This window comes from Zea mays, chromosome 8 (assembly GCF_902167145.1).
Source record: "Zea mays cultivar B73 chromosome 8, Zm-B73-REFERENCE-NAM-5.0, whole genome shotgun sequence".
Lineage (NCBI taxonomy): Eukaryota > Viridiplantae > Streptophyta > Magnoliopsida > Poales > Poaceae > Zea > Zea mays.
This window is the reverse complement of record NC_050103.1, coordinates 2,296,558-2,321,447: the sequence shown is the minus strand read 5'-3', so window position 1 is coordinate 2,321,447 and position 24,890 is coordinate 2,296,558. Positions and strand designations below refer to the sequence as shown.

The window sequence follows — 24,890 nt, the reverse complement described above, 5'->3', positions numbered from 1 at the left end:
ACGAGCCATCTACAAAAGACACCGTAAGCACAAGAGTAAGAGCAGAACTAATATGACAAGTGAATAAACCAAAGATAGAATAAGATAAAAATTTTAACAAGGTATAGTATAGATAGATAGTAAAACATAGGGTTGGTCGAGGTGACCGACTTTTTGAAGTAACATCAGATGTCAAGGTGAGGGGGAGGGTCAATAGTCCTTAGTACGACCAGTGCTACTCTAGGTCAGCGGTCCTACAGTCAGCATGGGCTTTGATACCACTTATGTCACACCCGGTTTTGGAAGGCAAACCGAATGCGAACTATGTACGTGCCAGGATCAGAACTCACATACACAGCGATTACATAAATGAACATCATCACACAATGCTCGAATAATAACATAAAAGAGTACTTATTACATCATAGAGTCATAGACATCCACATAGTCATTGTCTTAACAAGTAAATCAAAGTGCTAAGCGAAACGCAGTAAAGATAAGGCCTCCACAGGCATCTGACTGGGGGTTGCTGCCAACCCACACCTAGAATTCATCGTAGTCTTGAAACTCCTGGAAGTCTCCTTCCACGGCTTCACCTTCTCCTGAGCAGTGGTTACAATGCGGACAACCTGGTGTTTTGTGGTAAAGCAAGGATGAGTACACATCAACGTACTCAGCAAATGTCCTGTTTGGCTGAAGTGGACTAGCTTTATGTGGGGTTAGGCTCAAGCAGTTGCTTTTAGTTGGTCAGATATTTATCATTAGTAGAAGCCAGATTTTAGCATTAGCCAACCCGTAACCCATTTCCTCATCGAGGAACATCATCATCATAGTCGAATCAAAACCATAACATAATCCTTGTATCTCGAACCATCTGTATCTCTAATCAAAGAGGATCCCAAGGCTGCTCTTAACCGTGAGCACGGCTGATATATCAGTTTCACTACCCTCTGCAGAGGTTGCACACTTTACCCATGAGCCATGATTCCCTTTCTACCCGGGGAGAGCTAATCCCCATTGACCACTACCTAGGTGGTCCGGCAGGGCATCACTACGTAGCTTTTACAAAGATTCCCTAGAGATCATAGCTGCCCGTTAGGTTTCTCCAGTTTGATAAACACAGTACCCCTCCCCGCAGGAGAGTGACTAACAAAGAGCAAAACGAAAGAACCTCGGCACTCAGCCTCGGCAGAGCAAGCACTGTGCCTGGACCCCATTGACGGCACGACGGCTAAGCAACTACACCTCTAGTTCATCTAATTAATCAGCTAAGGGCATCCCATTTCACCCTCATGGTTGCACTGTTATCCCGGGTGGTCTCTCAACGAACCAGTCCTTACGGAGAGGTACTCAGGAAACAGCCTGAGCCCCCTAGAGTATCACAAGATCATCAACATCATCAGGATAACAGTATCATAAATAGTCACATCATGTTCATTGATTAAGTTAAGGCAAAAGCAAAGTGCTAACCATAATAGCCCATAAGGTCATCAAGGATAAAGTAAAATGTAAAGCTAGTCAATCCTTAGGTTTCAAGTAAGTAGTGCGGGGTAGTAAGTTATAAATGAATAGGACATAATGGGACAGAGGACACTTGCCTTCACCAAACTGCTGATCAGGGGCTTCCTCTGCAACCTCTTCGGGAAACACAGGCTGCTCGTTGTCTACGTAAAGTAATCATTCACACTATGCACTTGGGAAGATAACAAACAAAAAGCAACACACCAAACATATGCAGCAGAGAGATCACAAGTTCATAGTTGAAAAGGGATAGGCACTCTGGTGTTCCCTAGGTCTGGGGTAGAGGACTATACAAAGTGATTCATTATCCACTAATCAAGTTTAAGTCAGTGGTGGAATTAAATCATTACCTGGTTTTAAGTTCCTAAACTTAGGTGTTTAAGTCCATAAACTTAAGTAATCCAACTTTTATTAAAGTCTACCAATTTCTAATTATCTCAAATAGGGTTCCAATAGCCTTAATCCTATCCTGGTGATTAACTATTAATTGGTACATGGAAACAGCAGGGAAACATTGTTTAAATAGATAGACAAAAACATCATGAGCATTTTGCAATTTGAAGCACCTAATTTGGAGTTCATATGACAAAGTTATGAATTTTACAAGTTTGGGGATTAAAAAATATACCCTAAATACCTATTTTGAATTAAATAAAAGGGCCAGGGACTTAACTGCGAGAAACCAGGGACGGCGGGTTCAAATTCCAGAAAACCGGGGGTCTCTTTAAGAAAAAGCGCAGGCGAAGGGGTATCGGGCTCCTACGTCCATCGGATCTCAAGCGAACGGCCAGGATTAGATCCTGCGGGCGGGCGCGCGAGCGCGCGGCGGCCTGGGCGACTGACAGGCGGGACCGGGCGGGCAGCGCGGGGCGCGGGCAGGCTGACAGGCGGGGCCGGCGGGCAGGGCGAGCGCGCGGGCGGGCTGACAGGCGGGGCCCAACTGGCAGGGAGACGGGGTGAGGGGGAAGTGGGCCTGGGCCGCTGGATCTCCGGCGGACGGCCAGGATTGGGTCCGGGCGAGTTGAATCAGGGCCGCCCGATCTGGGATGGACGGCGGGGATCGGGTGGGCGGCCTGGGTCTTTCCTACGGCTAGCTGGGGCGGCGGCGCTCGTCCCCGCGGCGGAGGGCTCGCCGGAGACGAGGGGCGCGGGCGTTTGGCGGGCCTCTGGGGCGACCTGAGTGGCCGGGATGGTTGGGGAGGGCACGGGGAGTCCTCTGGTGGGGTCTGGGTCGGGGTAGGGGCACCGGAGGGGGGCGGTTCACGGCGGAGCGGCTCGGCGGCGGGATTACTCTACTCCGGCGAGGAATTACACGCGGCAGAGAGCAAAACAAAGGTCGATAGGGGCGGGAGAGGTCCCTTACCTCAAGACGGGCTCCGGGGACTCCTCGGCGACGGCAATGGCGCGACGGTGGTCCGGGGCGACGGTGGGGAACCTCCGCGGCTGCACGGGGAACGGCGGGTGAGCGCGGGCAGAGAGAAATAGGGAGGGGGAGAGGGAATTGGGGCGCGTCCCGGGTTGCGGACGTCGGGGCGGAGCTCACCGGGGCAAAGGGCGCGGCGGAGCTCCAACGGCGACGGGGAACCGAGCTCGGGACGGCGGGGGTTATGGCGGCGGCGCTCTGCGTGCGCGCAGCGAGGGGGGAAGAGGGTCTACTGGAGCGCAAATGGGGGAGGGGGAGAGGGCGAGTGGGGCTCGGGGCTCAAGTGGCCAGGGGCAGGTCAGTTGCGAGCTCCACGCGCGACGTGGGCGCGGGGAAGGCGGGCGCGCGCAGCTCGGCGGCGGTTACGCGGGGACGACGGGGCTGACAGCCTGGGCCCGCGAGCAGAGAGATAGAGGGGAGAGCGGAGGCGGGCGCGCGAGAGGCGGCTGCGCTGACGGGCGGGCCCGCCAGGGCAGAGAGAGCGGGGGGGGGGGGGGGGGGGGGGGGAAGGAGAGCGCGCGCGCGGGATGGGCCTGGTGGGCCGAAAGGCCGAGGGGGGCGGGGGAGTGGGCTTCTTTTCCTTTTCTTTTTATTCTGGAATTGTTTTCTCTTTTCTTTTTATTTTCTCCAATTGATTCAAATCCAAATGAGCCACAAATTCAAATCAAACTTTCCAAGAATTATGCACCAAGCAAAAGTGAAATCTAGGGTTCATCATGATGCAACAATTCATACTCCCTTAGGGTTTAACATAATAAACTATAATTACAAATAAAGTAAGCACTTTTCTCCTATAGAAATGAGAAAGAAAAGGGTGAGGAAGGATGAGAAAAGGGAAGTAACACCTGAATTTGTGAATATGAGCAAAGAAATTTTATACCCCCAAATTCAGGGTGTTACAAAAACACGTCAAAGGGTTTCTCAATATTCGGTTGAGCTAAGACGAGAGCCACGGTCAACAATGTTCGTAGAGCATGGAAAGTTGTTTCACACTCAGTCCAAGCATACTTATGATCCTTCTGCAATAATCGGGTCATGGGTTTGCCAATTTTTAAGAAATCTGGTATGAAGCGATGATAGTAACCGGCTAGTCCTAAGGAACTTCTGACTTTTATGATAGGGGTAGGTGCTTTCCATTCCATTACCTGCTGAAGTTTACTTGGATCCACAGAGATTCCCTTTTCTGACAAAATGTTCCCTAGAAATTGTACTTCTTTTAGCCAGAACTCACACTTGCTGAATTTGGCATACAACTTGTGTTCCCTGAGTCTAGTCAGCACAATACTCAAGTGCTCTTCATGTTCCCTTTTGTTCTCAGCGTAGACGATAATATCGTCAATGAACACCATGACAAATCGGTTCAGTTCGGGCATAAGGACCAAATTCATCAGATACATAAGTATGTAGAGCATTCGTCAAGCCAAAAGACATGACGAGATACTCATACAACCCATACCTGATGGAAAACGCGTTGTTCGAAATATCTTGAGGCCTGATTCTGATTTAGTGGTATCTCGACCTAAGATCGATATTGGAAAACACATTAGCCTTAGCCAATTGATCAAACTGAATGTCAATATGAGGCAATGGGTACTTGCTCTTGATTGTTACTACATTGAGTGGTTGATAATCTACGCACATTCTTAAGGATTGATCCTTCTTCTTTTACAAATAGTGCCAGACAACCCCATTTTGATGTGCTGGGTCTGATCAAGCCTTTATCCAGCAACTCCTTCAGTCGAACTTTTAGCTCTGCCAGTTCATCGGGTGGCATCCTATAAGGTCTTTGAGAGATTGGTGTTGTACCAGGTACCAATTCTATGGCAAATTCCACATCTCACTTAGGTGAGAGTTCCAGTAAATCTTCATGAAAACATCTGGGAATCCACATACCACTGGTATTTCTTCTATGCAAGTCACTTGGATTGCAAAAGAGACACTGGTTAACTCAAGGCGGTGGGGTAAGGTCACCTAGGACATCTCGGTACCCCATGGCTCCCTAAGTGAAATGGTTCGTGTTGTGGTGTTTAGGATAACATCCCACTCATTCATCCAATCCATCTCGATGTAGGAAACAATGACGCCTAAGAGGGGGTGAATTAGGACTTCTAAAAACTATCTCTAAACTAGGCCACAATTAAATCCCTAGAGCAAAATCTATGCAAATAAACAATCTAGAATGTGCAAGCTAGGTTTTATCTAAGTGTTGCTATCTTTATCGCAAAGCCTAAGTTTCAATTCTAAATATTCTAACTAGAAAGAGGAGATTGAAACTTAATTACTCAATATAAATGCGGAAGGTAAAGATCAAGGTAGAGATGCAAACTCTCGTGGATGACGTCGATATTTTTACCGAGGTATCTGGAACCATGTAAGGTCCCGACTAATCCTCGTTGGTGACCCTATGCAAAGGGTAGCCCACGCGAGAGCCAAGCACCTCGGTCAAGTAACTCCGTAGAGAGACGCGGGCCTTCTCCACGCGCAAGTGGTGCTTCGCTTCCGGCTCCTCTCGGACGCTCCCGCCGTCTCCACTATCGAGCTTCCAGCCGGAATGTCGTGGGCCTGGTTCCCTCAAGTACACGGTGGCGGCTGTGACACAAACTCGGTTATCACGGTCTCATAAGACTCTCGCCCCACTCGGTACAATTAAAATGGCTTGCGCAAGAGCTAAGGGGTTGTATGGTTTTTCTAAACTCACTCAATTAACTAGGATTCACCTAGAGCAAGCGCATAAGTAGCCTAACCAACCTAAGCACTTCGCAAAGCACCTACACTAATCACTGAGTGATTCTATTAAGCACTTGGGCGTATGAGCACCTGGGAATGTCTACAATATGTTTTAGTATGTTGCTTGGGCTCTCACACCTCCAATTGGTCGGTTGGTGGAGTATTTATAACCTCCCCCACAATTCTAGCCGTTGGACAGAAAGCTGATTGCTCTGTCGTCGGGCGCACCAGACAATCCTGTGCACACCGGACATGTTCAATGCCCTAACCACGTCAGCCGACCGTTGAGGTCTGTAGCAGTCAACCGTTGGATCTGACCATTGTCCAGGTTGTCCGGTGCACACCAGACAGTTTGGTGCTACAACCTCGAGAGCCCCTGGTTGCGGGCTCTCTACGCAGACTGCTTGGTGCCTAACCGGACAATCCGGTGCGCCATCAGAGCACTGGCTGACTACCCACTTCATGGATTTCTTTTCTGTTTCTTTTGAGCTTCTTTTGTTCTTGAGTCTTGGACTTCTACGCATCTTTTAGGTCTAATTTTGAGGTGTTGCATCCTCAGTGCCTCAGTCCAATCCTCTTCGCATCTTGTGAACTATAAACACAAACACTAGCAAACACATTAGTCCATTGGTTATTTTGATCATCAAACACCAAAATCATTTAGACAAATGGGTCGGGATCCATTTTCCTTACAATATCCCCTTTTTTGTGATTGATGACAACACAACCAAAGCAAGCAAATATAACAAACATTTTGATTAAAATATGCAGTCTACTTGCTAGGTTGCATGAATGTCCCCGAGATTATGGACTTAAGCCTCCCCCTAACTCCATAATCCACATACTTCCTGTTTTAGACCAAAGATACTTGTAGAACCAAACCCACTTGTAAGATCATGATTGTAAAAAAAATTAAATTGGGTGGTGTTTGGTGTTTGATATATTTTGAGTTGCTTTGGTCCCTAAAACTTCTCCCCCTTTGGAATCAAACACCGAAAAGGAAGACATTAAAAGCATATAGGAAGCAAATAAGACTTGCCCTCTAAAAGATTTTCCACTTGTAGCTCTAAAAGATTACTCCCCCTAAAAGAGTGTTCTCCCCCTTTGAAAGAATATTCTCCCCTTTGGCATAGATGAAGGTATATTCCCCCTGTCGAAGATCCTCTACTTAGGAAAAGCACATGAGAAAGAGAGGTGCAAGATATAATTTGATTAGACTAACTCCCCCTATGCATAGGTAAAAATATATTTTAACAACATATGCATTTATAGCAACATGGGAAGCATAAGATATGAAATATAGTTTAATCAAAAATCTAGAGAAGACATTAAATGATACCAACTGTGGAATGAAACCACTTGTGGCACCAATTGAAGATTTTGAAAATTCTTATAGATTTGTAGTGGAAGCTTATTGTCTTTCTCCGGGGACTCCATTTTCCTTCAATGAGACTTACTACATATAATAGACTTAAAAACAAGTATTAGTCTCAAAGACATATATTATAGAGTAACCTCCCCCTGAAAGTGTGCATACAAGTTTTGAATATTTGTAGGAGACATGCACTTTGATTTTGATATCAAGAGGGGTAAATTATCTATAATCCGAGCTTTGGCACATATAAGTCAAAATGACACCACTTGGAAAATACCACAAGTAGGATATAAACATTGAAGTTTTAGTATCATTTATTTAGGATTGTTAAATAAGCTATGTGTCGTGCTTGACTAAACATTTTAAACCATGTAGGTTTTCTCAAGAGTATGAATTAAAAAAGAGCATTCCTACCATATGATTGACCTAGTATGCATGCAATTATAATCAAAAGTAGATACCACATGTAAAACTAGGCATGTAAGGTAAAAACTAGATATGAGAAAATAGATATGCATATCTAAGAAAATGCAATAAATCTAGTTACCTTAGTCATGGGTGGGGAACTTGGGTCCAAATTTTAACTAACCCACTTGGCAATAGAATTGATCCAATATAATGCATCCCATGATATACATCTCAATTTTGCCAAGTCTCCAAATTCCCCAAAGTCCTTCGGACTTCTCACTTCCCTCTTGGGATCCAAACCTTCTTGGTGTTTTTCATGGTTGAGATAATCTCCTTTGGCACCCAGATGTGTTTGGCCCCTTTTCCTTTGTTGGCTTGCTTGTTGGCCTTAATTGTTATCACCTTTCCATTCTTTTTCTTCTTGATCAAATATGGTGTAGCGGCCTTTTTGCCCATCTTGTTGATGTAGGTGTGGAGATTTTGTTTGTTGGCTTGAGCTCTTGCTTTTGCTTATCCCCGGTCTTGTGGCCTTCCTTGTGGCATAGCCTACAAATCACAGTTTCTCTCTCCATTGGCTTGTTCACTCCTACAATGGTGTTATCCTATTGAGGTTGGATTTGTTTGGCTTTGCCTTTCTTGTCATACAAGGCCTTGCCAATGCGAGCCACCTATTGCTTTAATTGCTCATTCTCCATTGCAATCTCATATGAACATGTTTCTATAACAACGTTCTTAACAAGAACTTGATTGCAGAGATTAGAATCATCAATTAAATCAAAGTAAGAAGCAGAAGCATTTTTCTTAATGATTTCAGAAATTTCAATTAAAGATGCTCCTAGGGTGCTACCAATGTTTTCTAGCTTAGCAGTCAGCTCATTATTGTGTATGCTAATAATTTCCATTTTCTCTAGCGAGTTTTCAATGGCTTCATGAGAGCTAGCTAACTCGGCCTTAAGTTTTTCATCCTTTTTGATAAGGCTATCATCGGTAGTTGATGATGGAGCATGTCAGAGAGGAAATTCTCCGGTCGGGTGGCGGAACGCACCCGCCCTAAATCCTAAGATGAGGAGGGGCCTAAGCGTTTTGCCTGTTAGGTGGATTCAGGATGAACACAAGAACACACAAGGGTTTAGAGTGGTTCAGGCCACCGGAGCGTAATACCCTACTCCACTGTGTGTAGTATTGAGAGCTTGTATGAACTTGTGAGTCTGAGTGTCCGAGTGAGTTTGTAAGTCTGCCTTGTATCATCGTGTGCCCTTCCTTTTATAGCTCAAGGGGGCACGAACAAGGATACGGAGCCCCAACATGTGGGCCCTGGGGCAAAATGGAAGGAAATAACTAATGCATGTAACGCCTGGGCGATCTCCGAGTGCCATCATGTCCGTAGTCCATACAGTATTGATATGTCGCGGCTGCTTCCTCGGTACGCGTGAGTCATGATGAGTGTTGTGCATGCGGTAGTATGGATGTGCCGCCTGCCAATGGAATGGACAGGCACGCCGCCTGTGGGATGGCCTGGTCACCGCTTGTCAGCGGAGTGGACAGGGCTCATTCAATGCTGAGGCGACACATCGCCCGCAATAAATGCAGAGGCCGCGCGGCCCAGAGGCCTTACGTTAGGCTCCGCCCGCTGGCTTACGTCACGGGCAGTAGGCCACGTGGTAGCATCGGGTCTCCGCATGAGTGGGGAGCAGAAGCATATGCGGTATGGTCTGGACACGTGTCAGCTCCGGACCCCCGCCTGGCCTTGATTAAGGCCTGGGTATTCTTTGTCCCAGAATCCTGGGACCCTGCTGTGAGTGGCCCGGACCCCACACAGAGGGGTCCGGTTTGCGCTCGTGGAGGTCCTGGACCTTACCCAGAGGTCCGGTCTGCATATATAGGGGTCCGACACCTTTCCATGGGGTTCGGACCCACTGTTGATACCTTGGAGTACATTGTCTTCTCTGGCCACGTGGCGGCCCCGGAGCCGTCCACGTGGCGGGGTCGGACGCTGTTCACCACACGACTAGAGATAGCCGCGTGGGTATCGCGTCTTCATACTGTAGTAAGGGGTACTCCTATTTCAGGGTACCGACAGTGGCCCCCGGGCCCACCTCAGGGGAGGATACGAGCCTGCAGGTGGGGTCAAAGCTTGATTGGCGATTGGTGCGCCGCTTCCGTGCGTTTGCTGACGTAATCACCGCCAACCCGCCTTCGGTCACGCCAACTGCCATGTCTGTCCCCGCGGTTGACTGACCCGCGGCCCCCACGCCTGATGGTTTCGCCGGGTCACGCGCGAGGCGCCTCGATACCGCTGCATTGGTTTAAAAAATCACCTTCTTTGTCTTCTGCGGTGGCCCCGAGGAGGCACGGTACTGGTGCGAGCGGCGGTTCACTCTTTTTGCACCCGGGAACCGACGCCCAAGGAGTATGACTTGTGGGCCTGGGCCCCCGTGTCACAGACTGGGCCGTTGTTTCCGGCGGAGATGAAGAGGCGCACTACCGCGGGCGGCAGTTTGCTCCTCGTGTGGCGGTTTGCCTTCTTCGCACTTGGAGGCCAGCACATTAGCTGTATGACTTGTGGACCTGGGCCCCCGTGTCATAGGCTGGGTTGCCTTGGTGCGTGTCGGGCGAGATTTTCTGTGGTGTCTTGGGGCGCGAGCGGGAGAGTCTGCCTTGAAAAGGGATTCACCCCGCGTGCAGTAGTTATGCTTTCGCATTCTCTCCCAGTGGTTGCGCCTTTTCATCTCTGAGCTCTCTGCGTCCCTTTACATTCGCGCTCTCCTGCTTTCCGCCGCCGTAGTCGCCATGGCCTCGCTAGTTCATCCCGAGTGTTTCCAGTCAGAGGGGGCACTCAACCTGGTGTGCAACCTGCTTGGATGGAGCGCGCCGGCGTTCGCCGAAAGGATCCACGTCGGTGCCACTCCCCTCGGCGGTCTCGCCGCCGGGGAGTTCGTGCTCTTCGTCTCCTACCTCTCCTGCGGGTTGGCGCTGCCGATCTCGCCTTTCTTCCTGCTGCTGCTGGAGGAGCTCGGCCTCCAGCTTTAGCACCTCACGCCCCACTCCATCCTCTAGGTGGCCATCTTCAGCCACCTCTGCGAGATATTCGTGGGGGTGGCGCTCTTTCGCCAGTGCTCAGATGAAAGGATGTTGCATAGCGACCTTCCAGAGATGGAAAGCGAGTTGAGCTGCGACTCCACCCTTCGCATGAACTCCATCGCCTCCTGTAGCGGCCTCGTCAGCTCCTCCCTGAACTTCACCAGCATCTCGTGGTATGCCTCCACGAATCGGTCTAGCTCCGGCTCTGTCGCAGCGGCCAGGCCGCCGAGCGCCGAGCGCTGCCACGCCTCCACCTCCTGCGCTATCTCTATCAGCCTTGCCGACACCTCCAGCGGTGCCCCCACCTTGTTGCACTCGAGGTAGGCAGTGAGGAGCGAGTAGTAGTGTGGGTGCGAGATGATCATGGCCTTGATGGCCTCGACGTCGCCTCCGTAGGGAGACAACGACGAGGGTTCTAGGCGGCACCGGGGCCTCAGGCGGTGGAGGCGACGAAGAAGGCACTTGAAGATCTCCAGGCGGAGCATCGCGCCGGGGTCCAGCGCATTGCTGCATGGGCCGGCGAGGCGAGCCCGGCCAGTGACCGATACTGATGACACCGCTCGGGAGGCCGTACAAGACGCCGTGGAACTGGTGGCCGAACGTTTCCAGCGGGATCTTGCTGATGATGAGTAGCTAGATCTGCAGAGAGAAGGCAGGGGTCCCGCTGGGAAGCGGCTTTATAATATTTTTTTGGTTCTATAAGATACTCTTGAGTACTATTTATCAATCAATATTAGCACTTATCTGTATGCTTTTTGTCCTTGCTGTGTGTGGCGTTACCAACTCCTCCCTGGTACTTGGCCCCCCTGGGATGTAGGCTTGACGTGTCGAGGCTAGATACCAGCATACCTAAGAAAGAGTTGGTGACCCGGCCCCCAGGAGGTAGCCTTGACCGGGACCTAGACCTATACACAGCTTCAGCTAGGAAGTGTTAGTAGCACACCCATAGGACCCATCGTCTGGTATCAGCCATCCTTTGATTCATGCAACAGGACCTACAGGATTGAGTCTGGGAAGCCAAGCCTCATGTCCGGACCTACAAGATCTCAGCTCCAAATACTAGGGCACCCGTTGTAGAGTGGTGGAGGTGTAGGCTTAGGGTACGGGACCAGGCTAAGCGGCTACACAGCTCCGGACCACCCCAGGAAACAAGCACCCATTCTCTAGAACCGGACCCGCAGGTTGCCGGACCCCTTGTATTAGGATAGGAGTCCCGAACTGCAAACCTGTCTTACTCAATTCGGATGTCATCATACCAGCAAGGGTGGGAACTGTATGTGTGGGTTAGATAAAATCGCTGGAAACTGTAGCAGAATAAAATCATCACGGAAGCACATTTGGGGGGTGGTAAATCCTTTCTTTGTAACTCGATATGCATGGGTGTAGACCAACAGGCTGGGCTTATGAGGGCGGACCTCACCAGGCTGGCGTATGTATGCACAACCTAGTTACAAAAAGAAGAAACCTTAACCCCACATACTTGCTCCTATGGGAAGAACTTACGAAGATGCTCTATGTTCCAGGGATTGGGAAGAGGCACTCCTTCAGTTGTGGCAAGGCGGACACACCCGGGTCGGCATACTTCCGTCACCTTGAAGGGTCCTTCCCAATTGGGGGAGAGTTTGTGGAGCCCATCTCGGTTCAGTACTCGCCTTAGGACTAGGTCCCCGACCCCGAGCTCCCTACTATGCACGAACCGTTGATGGTAGCGCCTGAGCGCTTGGTTGTACCGTGCATTTTGGATCGCTGCTTGCCATCTGCGCTCGTCGATGAAGTCCACGTCCTCACGTCGTAGTTGTTCCTGCATAGACTCATCAAACGACTGGACCCGTGGGGAGCCCATAAGGATTTCCGGGGGGAGGCAGGCTTCGGCCCCGTAGACCAGGAAGAACAGGGTCTCCCTGGCAGCTCGGCTAGATGTCATCACCGGAGTCGGAGTCTCCGGTGAAAATATCCTTTAGGACCCCCTCGGGTGACTGATACCCGAGGTCCCGTTCTCCCGCGGCCACCTCACCGTCGTCGACCCTCTCCTTGCCAGGCCGGCGACGAGGTGGGGAGCCATCCTTGGAGGTCTGCTCGCGCCGCTCACTGACGCGCTTCGCCAGCTTGATGATCTCACGGCACTCCGCGACGCTGTGGCGACTGTTGGGGTGCACAGGACATGAGCCGCTGTTGCCTCCCTATGGTCGTGGGCGCTTGTTGCGCTCGTTCTGGCCCCCTGTCGCAGCTGTGACGACCGGAGCAGCAGACGACGGCTTCTCGTGGCCGTGGTACTTCTTCTTCTTTTTGCCGTCTTGGGCGACAGCACCCAAGCCACCCGTCTGGGCGACTCCGATCTATGGTGCTGAGTGCCATGCACGGCCTTCGGCAACTCTGGCACACTTGTCGGCCAGAGCGAAGAGCGTGGTGACAGTTTCCACGTCGTGCGTGGCCAACTTTTCCCGCATCTTTTCATCACGCACCCCCTGGCGGAAAGCGGTGATGATGGAAGCATTAGAGATATGGGGTATAGTCCCTCGTACCTTGGTGAAGCGGGAGATGAATGCTCGGAGAGTTTCCCCGGGTTCCTGCCTCACTGCATGGAGGTGAGCCTCCACACCATGCTGTTGATAAGCGCTGGCGAAGTTCACCGTGAACCGCGCGCAGAGCTCTTCCCAGGAGTAGACTGATCCTGGGGTGAGGTTCATGAGCCAGGTCTGGGCTGGCCTAGACAACGCTACATGAAAGTATGTTGCCATTAGGGCAGTGTCTCCACATGCTGCCATAATAGCGGTTACATATACCTGCAAGAATTCCGACGGATTTGACGTACCGTCGTACTTCTCCGGCAGGTGTGGCCGGAACTTGGATGGCCAGGCCGCTGCGTGGAGATGATTCGCCAGTGCGGCGCAGCCCACGCCGGCCAATGGGACACCCGCCTGGATCCAGGCGCCCGTTGGAGTTTGCGGTGCAACCGTAGCAAAGTCGTAGTCGAGGTTGCGACCCTCGACGTTCTGTCGGCGCTCACGCGCCCTCTCCAGAGAGACGTGGGCATCCTCGCCCGCACGCCTGCGGTTGAGTTCTGCCCGCAGGTCATTAGACCTCTCCAGAGATATTGGGGCATCCTCTCCCGCACGCCTACGGTTGAGCTCCGCCCGTAGGTCCTCAGTCAGTGCGGCCCTCACTGAGGGGGAGCGCACTGATGTCGATGCCTCATGTTGACGCCGGGATGACCGAGGCCTGGGCCTGGCTGAGCCAGAATGCACCATGCCGAGCAGACGGTCGACATCGTCACGCCACTACTTCATGGCCCCTGACGAGGCCGTGGAGCTAGGAGGGTGGCGCAGCAATTCCCTGGCTGCAGACAACACCCCAGGCGCAGCCCTAGACGCCCTGGATGCCTGCTCAGGAGTGTGCTGCCGTGCAGAGAGCACAACAACAGCACCAGGCGCATGGCGGTTGGTGGCCCGAGGTTTGGAAGACGCAGCCTCTTCCTCCATCGGGAAATCTTGAGGAAAGAATTCGTGGTGCTCGACGATGTGGACCATGGTGTCGAGCAGGAAAACAAGCAAAAACCTAATGCCAAGACCCCTACTTGGCGTGCCAAATGTCGGAGAGGAAATTCTCTGGCCGGGTGGCGGAACGCACCTGCCCTAAATCCTAAGATGAGGAGGGGCCTAAGCGTTTTTCCTGTTAGGTGGATTCGGGATGAACACAAGAACACAGAAGGGTTTAGAGTGGTTCAGGCCGCGGGAGCGTAATACCCTACTCTACTGTGTGTAGTATTGAGAGCTTGTATGAACTTGTGAGTCTGAGTGTCCGAGTGAGTGTGTAAGTCTGCCTTGTAACGTCGTGTGCCCTCCCTTTTATAGCTCAAGGGGGCATGTACAAGGATACTGAGCCCCGACATGTGGGCCCAGGTGCAAAATGGAAGGAAATAACTGATGCATGTAACGCCTAGGCGATCTCCGAGCGCCATCATGTCCGTAGTCCATACAATATTGATATGTCGCGGCTGCTTCCTCGGTACACGCGAGTCATGATGAGTGCTGTGCATGCGGGAGTATGGATGTGCCGCCTGCTAATGGAATGGACAGGCACGCCGCCTGCGGGATGGCCTGGTCGCCGCCCGTCAGCGGAGTGGACAGGGCTCATTAAATGCTGAGGCGGCACATCGCCCGCAATAAATGCAGAGGCCGCACGGCCCAGAGGCCTTACGTTAGGCTCCGCCCGCTGGCTTATGTCATGGGCAGTAGGCCATGTGGCAGCATCGGGTCTCCGCCTGAGCGGGGAGCAGAAGCGTATGCGGTATGGTCCGGACACGTGTCAGCTCCGATCCCCCGCTTGGCCTTGATTAAGGCCTGGGTATTCTTTGTCCCAGAATCTCGGGACCCTGCTGTGAGTGGCTCGGACCCCACACAGAGGGGTCCGGAACCCATCCTAGGGGTCCGGTTTGCGCCCGTGGAGGTCCTGGACCTTACCCGGAGGTCCGGTCTGCATATACAGGGGTCCGGCACCTTCCTATGAGGGTCCGGACCCACTGTTGATACCTTGGAGTACATTGTCTTCTCTGGCCACGTGGCAGCCCCGAAGCCGTCCACGTGGCGAGGTCGGGCGCTGTTCACCACACGACTAGAGATAGCCGCGTGGGTATCGCGTCTTCATACTGTAGTAAGGGGTACCCCTGTTTCAGGGTACCGACAGAGCATTAGACTCTAATTGCTCAATTTTAGTTGTTAGCTCACAATTCAAATTTGCAAATATTTCAATTTTTTCTAACAAACATTTATAATCATTTTGAGAGCTAATCAACTTATTTTTCAAAGTTTTAAGTTGTGCCTTTTTTTAGTGCAGACATCTTAAAAATTTTTATCGGCATGCATCATCACTAGAAGGTTTTCCCTTATCATCACATTCATCATCACTATCATCACTAGAGGATGGAATACTTGTTTTACCTCTTGCCATAAGGCATTTGTGTGATGACTGTGAAGATGAAGATTGGTGGCTGCGTGTCCTTAGAGGTTCATCTTCGCTTGAGGCGTCATCCCAAGTTTTGACACTTGTAAGCGCCTTGCCTTTGCTCCTCCTCTTTGTGGGTTCGACCATATTTGGACAGTTGTCCCTGAAGTGTCCCTTCTCCCCGCATGCGAAGCATCCTCTCTTTCTTTGCTTTTTCCTGTCAATGTTAAAGAGAAGATCCTCAACCTGCAGGGGTACACCCATTAGATTAATCTTGCAAATCATCCTCATTACCTTTCCGACGCGTCAGATTGTTTCTTCGTCCTCGTAGGATGATGTTGAGGGTTGATCATTTTCTTCATCATCACATTCTTCCTCCTCCTCTTCTTCACTTGAGGAGCTTGGAGTGGGCGCCTTCTTCTTGCGTTTCTTTCATCACATGCAAAAGCATATGGCCTTGAAGAAGTTGGCTTCTCTTTGACCCATCTTTCACGACATTTCAAATGTCGCAATCTTTTCGATCACAATTATCGGGGTCATTGTACTCAAGTCCTCCATGTTGTGAAGAATGGTGATGATGCTCCCATATCTTTGTTGTGGTAGTAGGGAGATAATCTTCCTCACAATGTCCGCATCACCTAGCTTACTAATTCCAATAGAGTTGAGCACATTGATGATTAGATTCAAACGAGAATACACGTCTCTAACAAGCTCATTATCTTTCATAGCAAAAGAATTATAATCATTTGAGACTAGGCAAAGTTTTTGCTCACGGATATTGGATGTGCCATCATGGAGCTCATGCAATTTTAGCCAAATCTCATTAGCAATTTTTAATATAAAAACTTGATTGAAAATTTCCATGCTAAGAGATCCATACAAGCAATTTTTGGCTCTAGCATTCAAATGAATTTCTTTTTCCTCACTCGTGGTGAGCTTCTTGGGATTTTTAGGTGGTTTCATCCCGTCATGAGTGACTCTCCAAACACCTAGATCAATAGCCTCTAGGTAACAAGCCATTCTACCACTATAATGTGAGAAGTTAGTGCCGTCAAAGTGTGGTGGCCTATGGGTATCCATCCCCTTCCTCTAAAAAGTGTCGGCTTGATTAGCGATGAAGCTAAAATGTTTCAAATGAGCCAAACCGGTTATGATACCACTTGTAGGAAACGGTGATTCCTAAGAGGAAGGTGAATTAGGACTTCTAAAAACTATCTCTAAACTAGGCCACGATTAAATCCCTAGAGAAAAACCTATGCAAATAAACAATCTAGAATGTGCAAGCTAGGTTTTGTCAAAGTGTTGCTATCTCTACCGCAAAACCTAAATATTCTAACTAAAAGAGGAGATTGAAAATTAATTACTCAATATAAATGCGGAAGGTAAAGAGCAAGGTAGAGATGCAAACTCTCGTGGATAACGTCGGTATTTTTAATGAGGTATCCGGAACCACGCAAGGTCCCGACTAATCCTCGTTGGTGCCCCTATGCAAAGGGTAGCCCACGCGAGGGCCAAGCACCTCGGTCGAGTAACTTCGTAGAGAGCTGCGGGTCTTCTCCACGCGCAAGTGGTGCTCCGCTTCCTGCTCCTCTTGGAATGTCGCAGGCCTCGTTCCCACTATCGAGCTTCTGGCCGAAATGTCGCGGGCCTTGTTCCCTCCGGTACACGGTGGCGACCGTGACACAAACTTGGTTGTCATGGTCTCGCAAGGCTCTCGCTCCACTCGGTACAATTACAACGGCTCGCGCAAGAGCCGAGGGGTTGTGTGGTTTTTCTAAACTCACTCAATTAACTGGGATTCACCTAGAGCAAACACATAAGCGATCTAACTAACCTAAGCACTTTGTAAAGCACCTATGCTAATCACCGAGTAATTCTATTAAGCACTTGGGTGTATGAGCATTTGGGAATGTCTACAATATGTCTTGGTATGTTGCTTGGGCTCCCATACCTTTAAATGGTCGGTTGGTGGGTATTTATAACCTCCCCCACAATTCTAGCCGTTGGACAGAAAGTTGGCTGCTCTGTCGTCGGGTGCACCGGACAGTCTAGTGCACACTAGACATGTCCGGTGCCCTGGCCACGTCAGCCGACTGTTGAGGTTTATAGCAGTTGACCGTTGGATCTGACTGTTGCCTAGACTGTCTGATGCACACTAGACAGTATGGTGCTATAGCCCCGAGAGCCTCTGGTTGCGGGCTCTCTGCGCAGACTGCCCCTGTGCCTCACTGGACAGTCCGGTGTGCACTGGACAGGTATTGTTCACTGTCCGGTGTGCCACCAGAGCGCGAGCTAACTGCCCACTTCAAGGATTTCTTCAATGTTTCTTTTGGGCTTCTTTTGTTCTTGAGTCTTGGACTTCTACGCATCTTTTAGGTCTTCTTTTGAGGTGTTGCATCCTCAGAGCCTCGATCCAATCCTCTTTGCATCCTGTGAACTATAAACAAAAACACTAGCAAACACATTAGTCCATAAGTTATGTTGATCATCAAACACCAAAATCATTTAGACAAATGGGTCGTGGTCCATTTTCCTTACATGGAGGATTACGTCTAAGGACAATCTCGGTATGACTATTAAATTTCAGTGAAAGCATCGTCCTGCTATCGCTAGGGTTGCCCCATTTATTAGATGATTTGCCAAAACATCAACCCCAATTAAGCTTATCTGGTACTTATACCCCAATTCTTCTAATAGTTTATACCGATGAGCAAATGCATAACTCATAGAGGAATGAGAAGATCTAGAATCAAATAAGACAACAACGGGGTGATGGTTCACAGAAACGTACTAGCCATAACTGGCTCTCCTTCAGCAATCTCATCTGTTGTGGTGTGATGCACACGAGCGGGATAAACATCAGTCTCCTTTTTAGGAAGAGGGAAAAACTTTGCAAAGTGTCCCATTTGTCCACAGTTGTAGCATGTGGTAGAGCCACTTTGAATGCTTTATAACCCTTGAATCCCTATTGTTGGGTCTTCTTCTGAGGAGGGAAAAATCTTGCACCAGGTAACACTGGCCTGTAATTAGGTCAAGCCATCACCGTGGTTCTAGGCTACGACGATGCAGACTCCAAGGCTCTCTTACGCCCTTTTGATATGGTGTAGAGATTATTCTTGTTCTCTTGAGTCAAACAATCACTAATGAACTCATTGTAGGAGACATGAGCTGAGATTCCCATGCTCTTCATCATTTTCAGGCTCAAGCCCCTCTTGAAACTAGCAATTTTCTTAGCTTATGTATCCACATACTCAGGCATGTAGCGAGACAAGTTGTTGAAAGCATGTAAATACTCTATCACTGACTTGGTACCCTAAGTCAATCTCATGAATTCAGACACCTTTCTTGCCATCAGACCAGGTGGAGTGTAGTTTCCTCGGAAGGCTATCGTGAACTATTGCCAAGTGATTAGGGCATTCTCAGGATAGGTGGTGCAGTGATGAGACCGCCACATCCCTGCAGGTCACTGCAATTGGTGTGCCACATACTCAGTCTTGAGATCTTCTGTAAGCCTCAGCAAACAAAACTTTTGCTCTATAGTGTTTATCCACTCATCTACTTCTAAGGGTTCTCCTGCCTCCTTGAACACAGGTGGTCTAGTGTCCACGAATTCCTTGAAACAGATGTATTAATTGACTTCATGCGCACCTTGGGGCTGTCCATGGCGAGTGTAGTCGACAATGTTGCAAAGCGCTGCTTCCATGTTTTACTGCAAATTCTCCATATTTCTTTGAGCTCCCAGAATCTGCACAAAAAACTGCTCTTGTGTATAGGGTGGAGGTGGAGGAAGAGGTACATCTTCATTACCCTCCTGGTTGCCACTACCAGAAGCTCCACCCACTCTCGTGTTGATAAGATGTGTGCTCACCATCTGCATATTTTATCATGGGTATGCGTTGAGACATGTTGTAATTTAAGTGGAAGAATGAAACTATGCCACATGAGATTTCATAGAAGAAGATTTCATGTGATAATCACAAAGGCAAAAATCACATTCCATGCATGCACAACATTTCCATCACATACTTTGTAAGATAAAATGTGCATGCAAGCCAAAGGTTTTGCTAGCATACACATGCTAGGTCAAAAGAGTGTTTGTCACACATAGGTCAGAAGCCACCACGTAGCAGGCCTTACATCACATGTTCCAAACCCCTACTTCTAGGAACATCAAGGAAAATAAATTAGTCTAGCACCTACAATGAACTAATAGACTAATCCTAACCACTATCGACCTCAGAAATTCTCCACCATCATCTGCTGCTACTTCATATTCTTCTTCAGGTTCTGGTGGGTCGATCGAGTTAAGATGGGCATGCAAATGGTGAACCTCTTCATGCAGGTTAGCATTCTATTCCTTTGCATTGTTCATTCGCAGCATCAAAATGACCTGAGTTGCCCTAAGCTGAGCTATCTCTGTCCAGGCTGCATTTATTTCCCTCATGACATCCACTAGCATCGCCTTGTAGCCCTAACATTCACCAGCCAACAGTGTTTTGTCAAGGATAGCTATGTCCCTGACCTGAGTTGCCTCATTCTTCTCTAAGGTCATCTGAGCTAGTTCTTCCTGCACTCTTGCCAACTCTGCAGCATGGGCCTCTCAAGCCTGGTGTAGCTCATCCTGAGCCACAAAAAGAGAGCTTGTGACCATTCCCAAATTGCTTTCAGAGTTGTTATACAACTACATGACTGCAAACATAGCGCTGGAGGCTTGTGATATCCTAGCCCCTGGGATGGTGATATCCTGGCCCAAGGCTTAATAGAATTAATAGAGTATCCATACCAACGAGGTGCATCTTCTTTTTTGGAAGCCTATCTCATAAGCACCTCCAAGTTAAGTGTGCTTGACTTGGAGCAATTTGGATGGGTGACCAACCGGGAAATTTTCTCGGGTGCACGAGTGCTCACATGGCATGGCATATGACGACACTAGACATACAGACATGGCCAGGAGGGGATGTTCTTGGATTAGGGTTGACCGACGAGGACGTCGGCCTTCTAAGGGGGTGGATTGTGATATCCTGGCCCCTGGGATGGTGATATCCTGGCCCAAGGCTTAATAGAATTAATAGAGTATCCATACCAACGAGGTGCATCTTCTTTTTCGGAAGCCTATCTCGTAAGAACCTCCAAGTTAAGCGTGCTTGGCTTGGAGCAATTTGGGATGGGTGACCAACCAGGAAGTTTTCTCGGGTGCGCATGAGTGAGGACAAAGTGCGCACAAAAGGCTCGTGTTGGTCTGTGGGGACAATATATGATGCTAAAGAGCTGCCAGGAGTAAGTACTGTCGGTCCTGGAGTGGACGGGGTGTTATAAGGCTACAGTGTCGTTGTGCTACCACTCACTATCACCCCCTGCTAGGGCACTACTCTTAGGCTAGTCCCACTTAGGGTTGATGGGATCACCCCAAGGAAAGACCCCAGTCATGGCGATAGCAAGCTCTCCAGGGAAACGATCCATCAAGTCTTAGAGTATCTTATATGCTACTCTTTCAGCCCCTTCCTTAGGTGTGCGGTCTGATGATCCAAAGTGCAAGCCACCCATAGCTGAATCATCACCTCTGGGCTTCACCATTGCTTTCACCCACATACCTTCCCCATCAGAGCGCGATTCTCTCTCCCAGAATGTAACACCTAAATTTGGGCGTATAAAATTTCTTCTCTAATATCCACCAAAATCCAGGTGTTACCTTCTCTCTCTTTTTCCCTTTCGTTCATTTCCTTCCCTTTCAAAGTAGTAGAGGGATTTATGTCCACACCATGTGTAAACAAAACCCTAAAAGAATATTGATTGTTGCATCATGCCGGAGTATACTCTTTATTTATGTATTGATGAGTGAGCTTCTAGAGCATGCATTTAAATAGGGGCTCAATTTGAAATAGTAAGAAGAAAAGGAAGAAGACATAAAAGAGGAGTCCCACTACCCCAGCCAGCCCAGCCCCTCTTCTCCCCTCCCCTAGGCTCGCGTTCGCACAACCCACATGGTCACTCTTGCTCCCCGCGCCTGCGGGCCAAACCGTGTGTGCGCTGCTCCGAGGGCCCACTCACGTGCCCTCACGCCAACGGCCTAGGCGCTGCTCGACAACCTTCGTGGATGTCGCGCTCCAGCGTGTGTAGCGCGCGGGCGGTTTGGCTGCCGCTACGACTGAACAGTGGGGCCCATGCATCCAGCCGCACCCTAGTCCCTGTTCCTCTTCCCCGCTCGCCAACCACCTCCTGAGCACCATGTCCCCACGTCACCAAAACAAAACACTCGACCCCTCTTCCCCAACTCACCCTCCCTGCCGAGCACCCTTCTCCCCGCCTCGTCGCAACGCTCGCCGTCATCCACTGGAGGTGGTTGCTGCAGCCTCGTCGTCCGTTCACGTGAAGGTGAATCCCCTCTATCTTCCCCTACCCTCTTTATCCCCTCACGCTCGCCCCTCCCCCTCTCTCTGTCGGTTCACCCCCTGATAGTGCTCAGTCCGCACGACCCCTCGCTTTGGGCCCCGGCGTGGCCTGCCCCACCTTCGTGGTCGGTGGTCCTGACCTGGCGCCCTGCCAATCGGCCGAGCCTAGCCAGTTCGCCCCCTTTAGCCCATTCCTGTCCCGCGTGTCGAGAGCCATGGCGGCCAGATCCCACGCGAGCGCAAGATGCAGTGCCCTAACGAGCTCCCTGTGCGGTGTTCTAACACCGGCAAGCCACACCACCGCCCAAGCCCCAACGCACTATCACACCCGGTTTTAGAAGGCAAACCGAATGCGAACCATGTACGTGTCAGGATCAAAAATTCACGTACACAACGATTATATAGTTGGACATCATCACACATTGCTCAAAATAATAGCAGAAATAAGTACTTGATTATATCACGATGTCTGAAACATCCACAAAGTATTAAATTAAACCATCATCAAAGTGCTGAATGAAACACAGTACAATAAGGCCTTCACAGGCAGCTGAATGGGGGTTTGCCACTAATCTAATCTAGAACTCGTCAAAGTCCTGAAACTCTTGAAATTCGTCCATGTTGCCTTCATCTTCTCCTGAGCACTGGTTGCAATGAGGGCAACCTAGGATTTGGTGTTTTTAATCAAGGGTGAGTACACATCAACGTACTCAGCAAATGTTCCATTTTGGCTAAAGTGGACTAGTTGTATGTGGGGTTAAGCTTCAATCAGTTGCTTTTAGTTGGTCAGGTATTTATTACTTAGAAAGCCAAGTTTTAGCAATAGTCCCAAGTTATTACCCAAATGGCACTCCCTCTAAGAGGAAATACCAGAAACCATAACTAAAATCATCAACATTAAGCATCATCATAAAGATATTGAAGCGTCCTGATCCTTTGGGGCTCAAATGTGATACAATTAATAGTCTCAGGAGGCTAGTAACCACATTCCTTACTTCAAATAGTATAGAGTTTGAGTAAATGTTATTACAATACCAGGGTACAAGCTCGAGAGAGCCAGAAATATAAAGCGCAGTGGAGGATAAACTAGCCCAAGCCACAGGCAGAACTGGGTGAAGACACAACCCCCCTCAATCAAGCATAGCAGAAAAGAAGTCTTCAGCTGCTAAAAAACATAAATAAATCTGGGTGAATACACTAGGTATTCTGCAAGCCCACCCGACTCCCGTAAAGAGAAAGAGACCTATATCATACATGCTTCATATGGTGGAGTTGAAGTCACTCTTCTTTTTCTTAGAGAAAGGCAGTACTTGTTTTAGGGTTTTCCCGAAGAAATAGAAATAACACGTTGCTTAACCACCACTGAGCTCCCTGCTCCCGTGGCACCATTTTCTTTTCCAAGACACACTCACACACACACATATTTCCCTGTTCACGGATGTTGTGAAAACACTAATTGTCATACCACACCAGACTCGTCCATTCCAGTGGACACGGACTATTCGAATAGGTTTGAACTCTGTGCAGAGGGGTACACTTTACCCACTAGTCCAGTTTCTGCGATCTCACCGTCGTGAGACCCGAATGCCGAATCTCTTTCTTTCCTCGCACGTCCTTACCTTAACGGTTATACCAGAAGGAGTCAGGCCACCGCCATGTCCAAACCGGACAAAACATTCCCCCTCCATATCCTCCTGGTGCTCCCCAGCCTTCATAACCCTGGGGTTGGACCGTACGAGTTCAGATTGAGTGACTGCCCACACAGTCTCGAGTGGTTGTACTTATCATGAAAAAACCGGTCCTTATATGAGAGGACAATCCTTCTGCTCACGCCTAAACCAGCTGAGCCATCACCTTAGGCCCTCTCCTAAACCAGGGAGTCCCTGATCATCCCACTCACCAGGTGATGAGGGTGAATACCCTTCATCGCACACTTTTTGAAAACAACGTTGGTTACAACCACTGCCCCTTTTTCCCATCCCATATCTTGTGATCAAATGGTGTTAGTTAATGCGGGCTATCTCTTGCTCACCATGCAAATAGATTCCATCCCTTAGTCCCGGCTTAGGTAGTGGTAGAGAGAATAGGTAAATTATGCATCAAGGGAAGGATGAACTTGCCTTCGTCGAAGCTTTCTTGGCACAAAAGATTTATCTCGGAGGGGTCGGGTTCCTGCCCTTCTTCCGGAGTTACAAATTCCGGAGGATCGGATCCCTCTTCCGCTAACAAGCACAGATAAGAACAATACATCAATCATGGTGACTTAGTGTGGTGTGCCAATTCTTATACCTTGCTATTTTTGTGCCCTATAATTTATTTAAACTATTTATGGTGCATAAAATATCAGCATATAAATATATATATATATAAATGGGAAAATAAATGGGAAAAGAAAAAGAGAAAGGATTTCTAGCTAGCTGGGCCCGGGGGGTGTTTTTGGCCCAGCCCGGCGCGAGCGCGCGCGTGACCGCGTGGGCAGGCGGCCCACTCGGCCCACCAGCGGGGGAGACGGTGGGGGACGGCGCCATGGCGCGGGCCCACATGCCAGGGAGAGGGGGGCTGACGACGTTTGAACGACGACGAGGAGGGAGGAGTCGACCAGGGTTCGGCCGCCGGTAAAATCCTGTGGCGGTTCTCCGCCGTGGGTCCGGTTCTGTGACGGGGGAGCGGTGGCGAGGCACGGGCGGGGGTAGGGGTTCACGGGGGTGGGGTCAATTTGACCGGTGGAGGCTTGGGGTGGCCGGTCCACGGCGAGTGGCGGGCGCTCGCGGCGGTGAGGTCGCCGGCGAGGCCACCGGGCGCAATAGGTGATGAGTTTGTGTGTGTTAGGCTCGTGACGTAGTGGCTGACCTTAAGAGCTAGTGCAATTCGACCAAACGCTACTAGAGAGGAGAGGACGGAGCTCACTGGAGTGAAGGGAGGACGCGGCGGCGCTAGCTCAATCGGGCTCGGGAAGGAGAGGGGGAGGTGGCCGAGGCTGGTGTGGAGAAGGCGGAGCTCGGGCGGTCCCTTTTATAGGCGCCCAGGAGGGGGGAAGGGAGGAGGG

At 49.8% G+C, this 24,890-nt stretch overlaps 1 protein-coding gene across 1 annotated transcript; it reads right to left on the bottom strand.

Annotated features, from left to right (window-relative positions):
- Positions 1 to 10,486: 10,486 nt before the first annotated feature.
- Positions 10,487 to 10,999, bottom strand: LOC103636688 (homeotic protein knotted-1-like). Its single transcript, XM_008659041.1, has one exon. It carries the CDS (start codon positions 10,997 to 10,999, stop codon positions 10,487 to 10,489), a length of 513 nt encoding a protein of 170 aa, XP_008657263.1.
- Between the last annotated feature and the right edge of the window lie 13,891 nt (positions 11,000 to 24,890).

Excerpts from the sequence above, each read along its gene's own strand:
- LOC103636688 (XM_008659041.1), bottom strand. The coding sequence starts at position 10,999 with ATGCTCCGCCTGGAGATCTTCAAGTGCCTTCTTCGTCGCCTCCACCGC.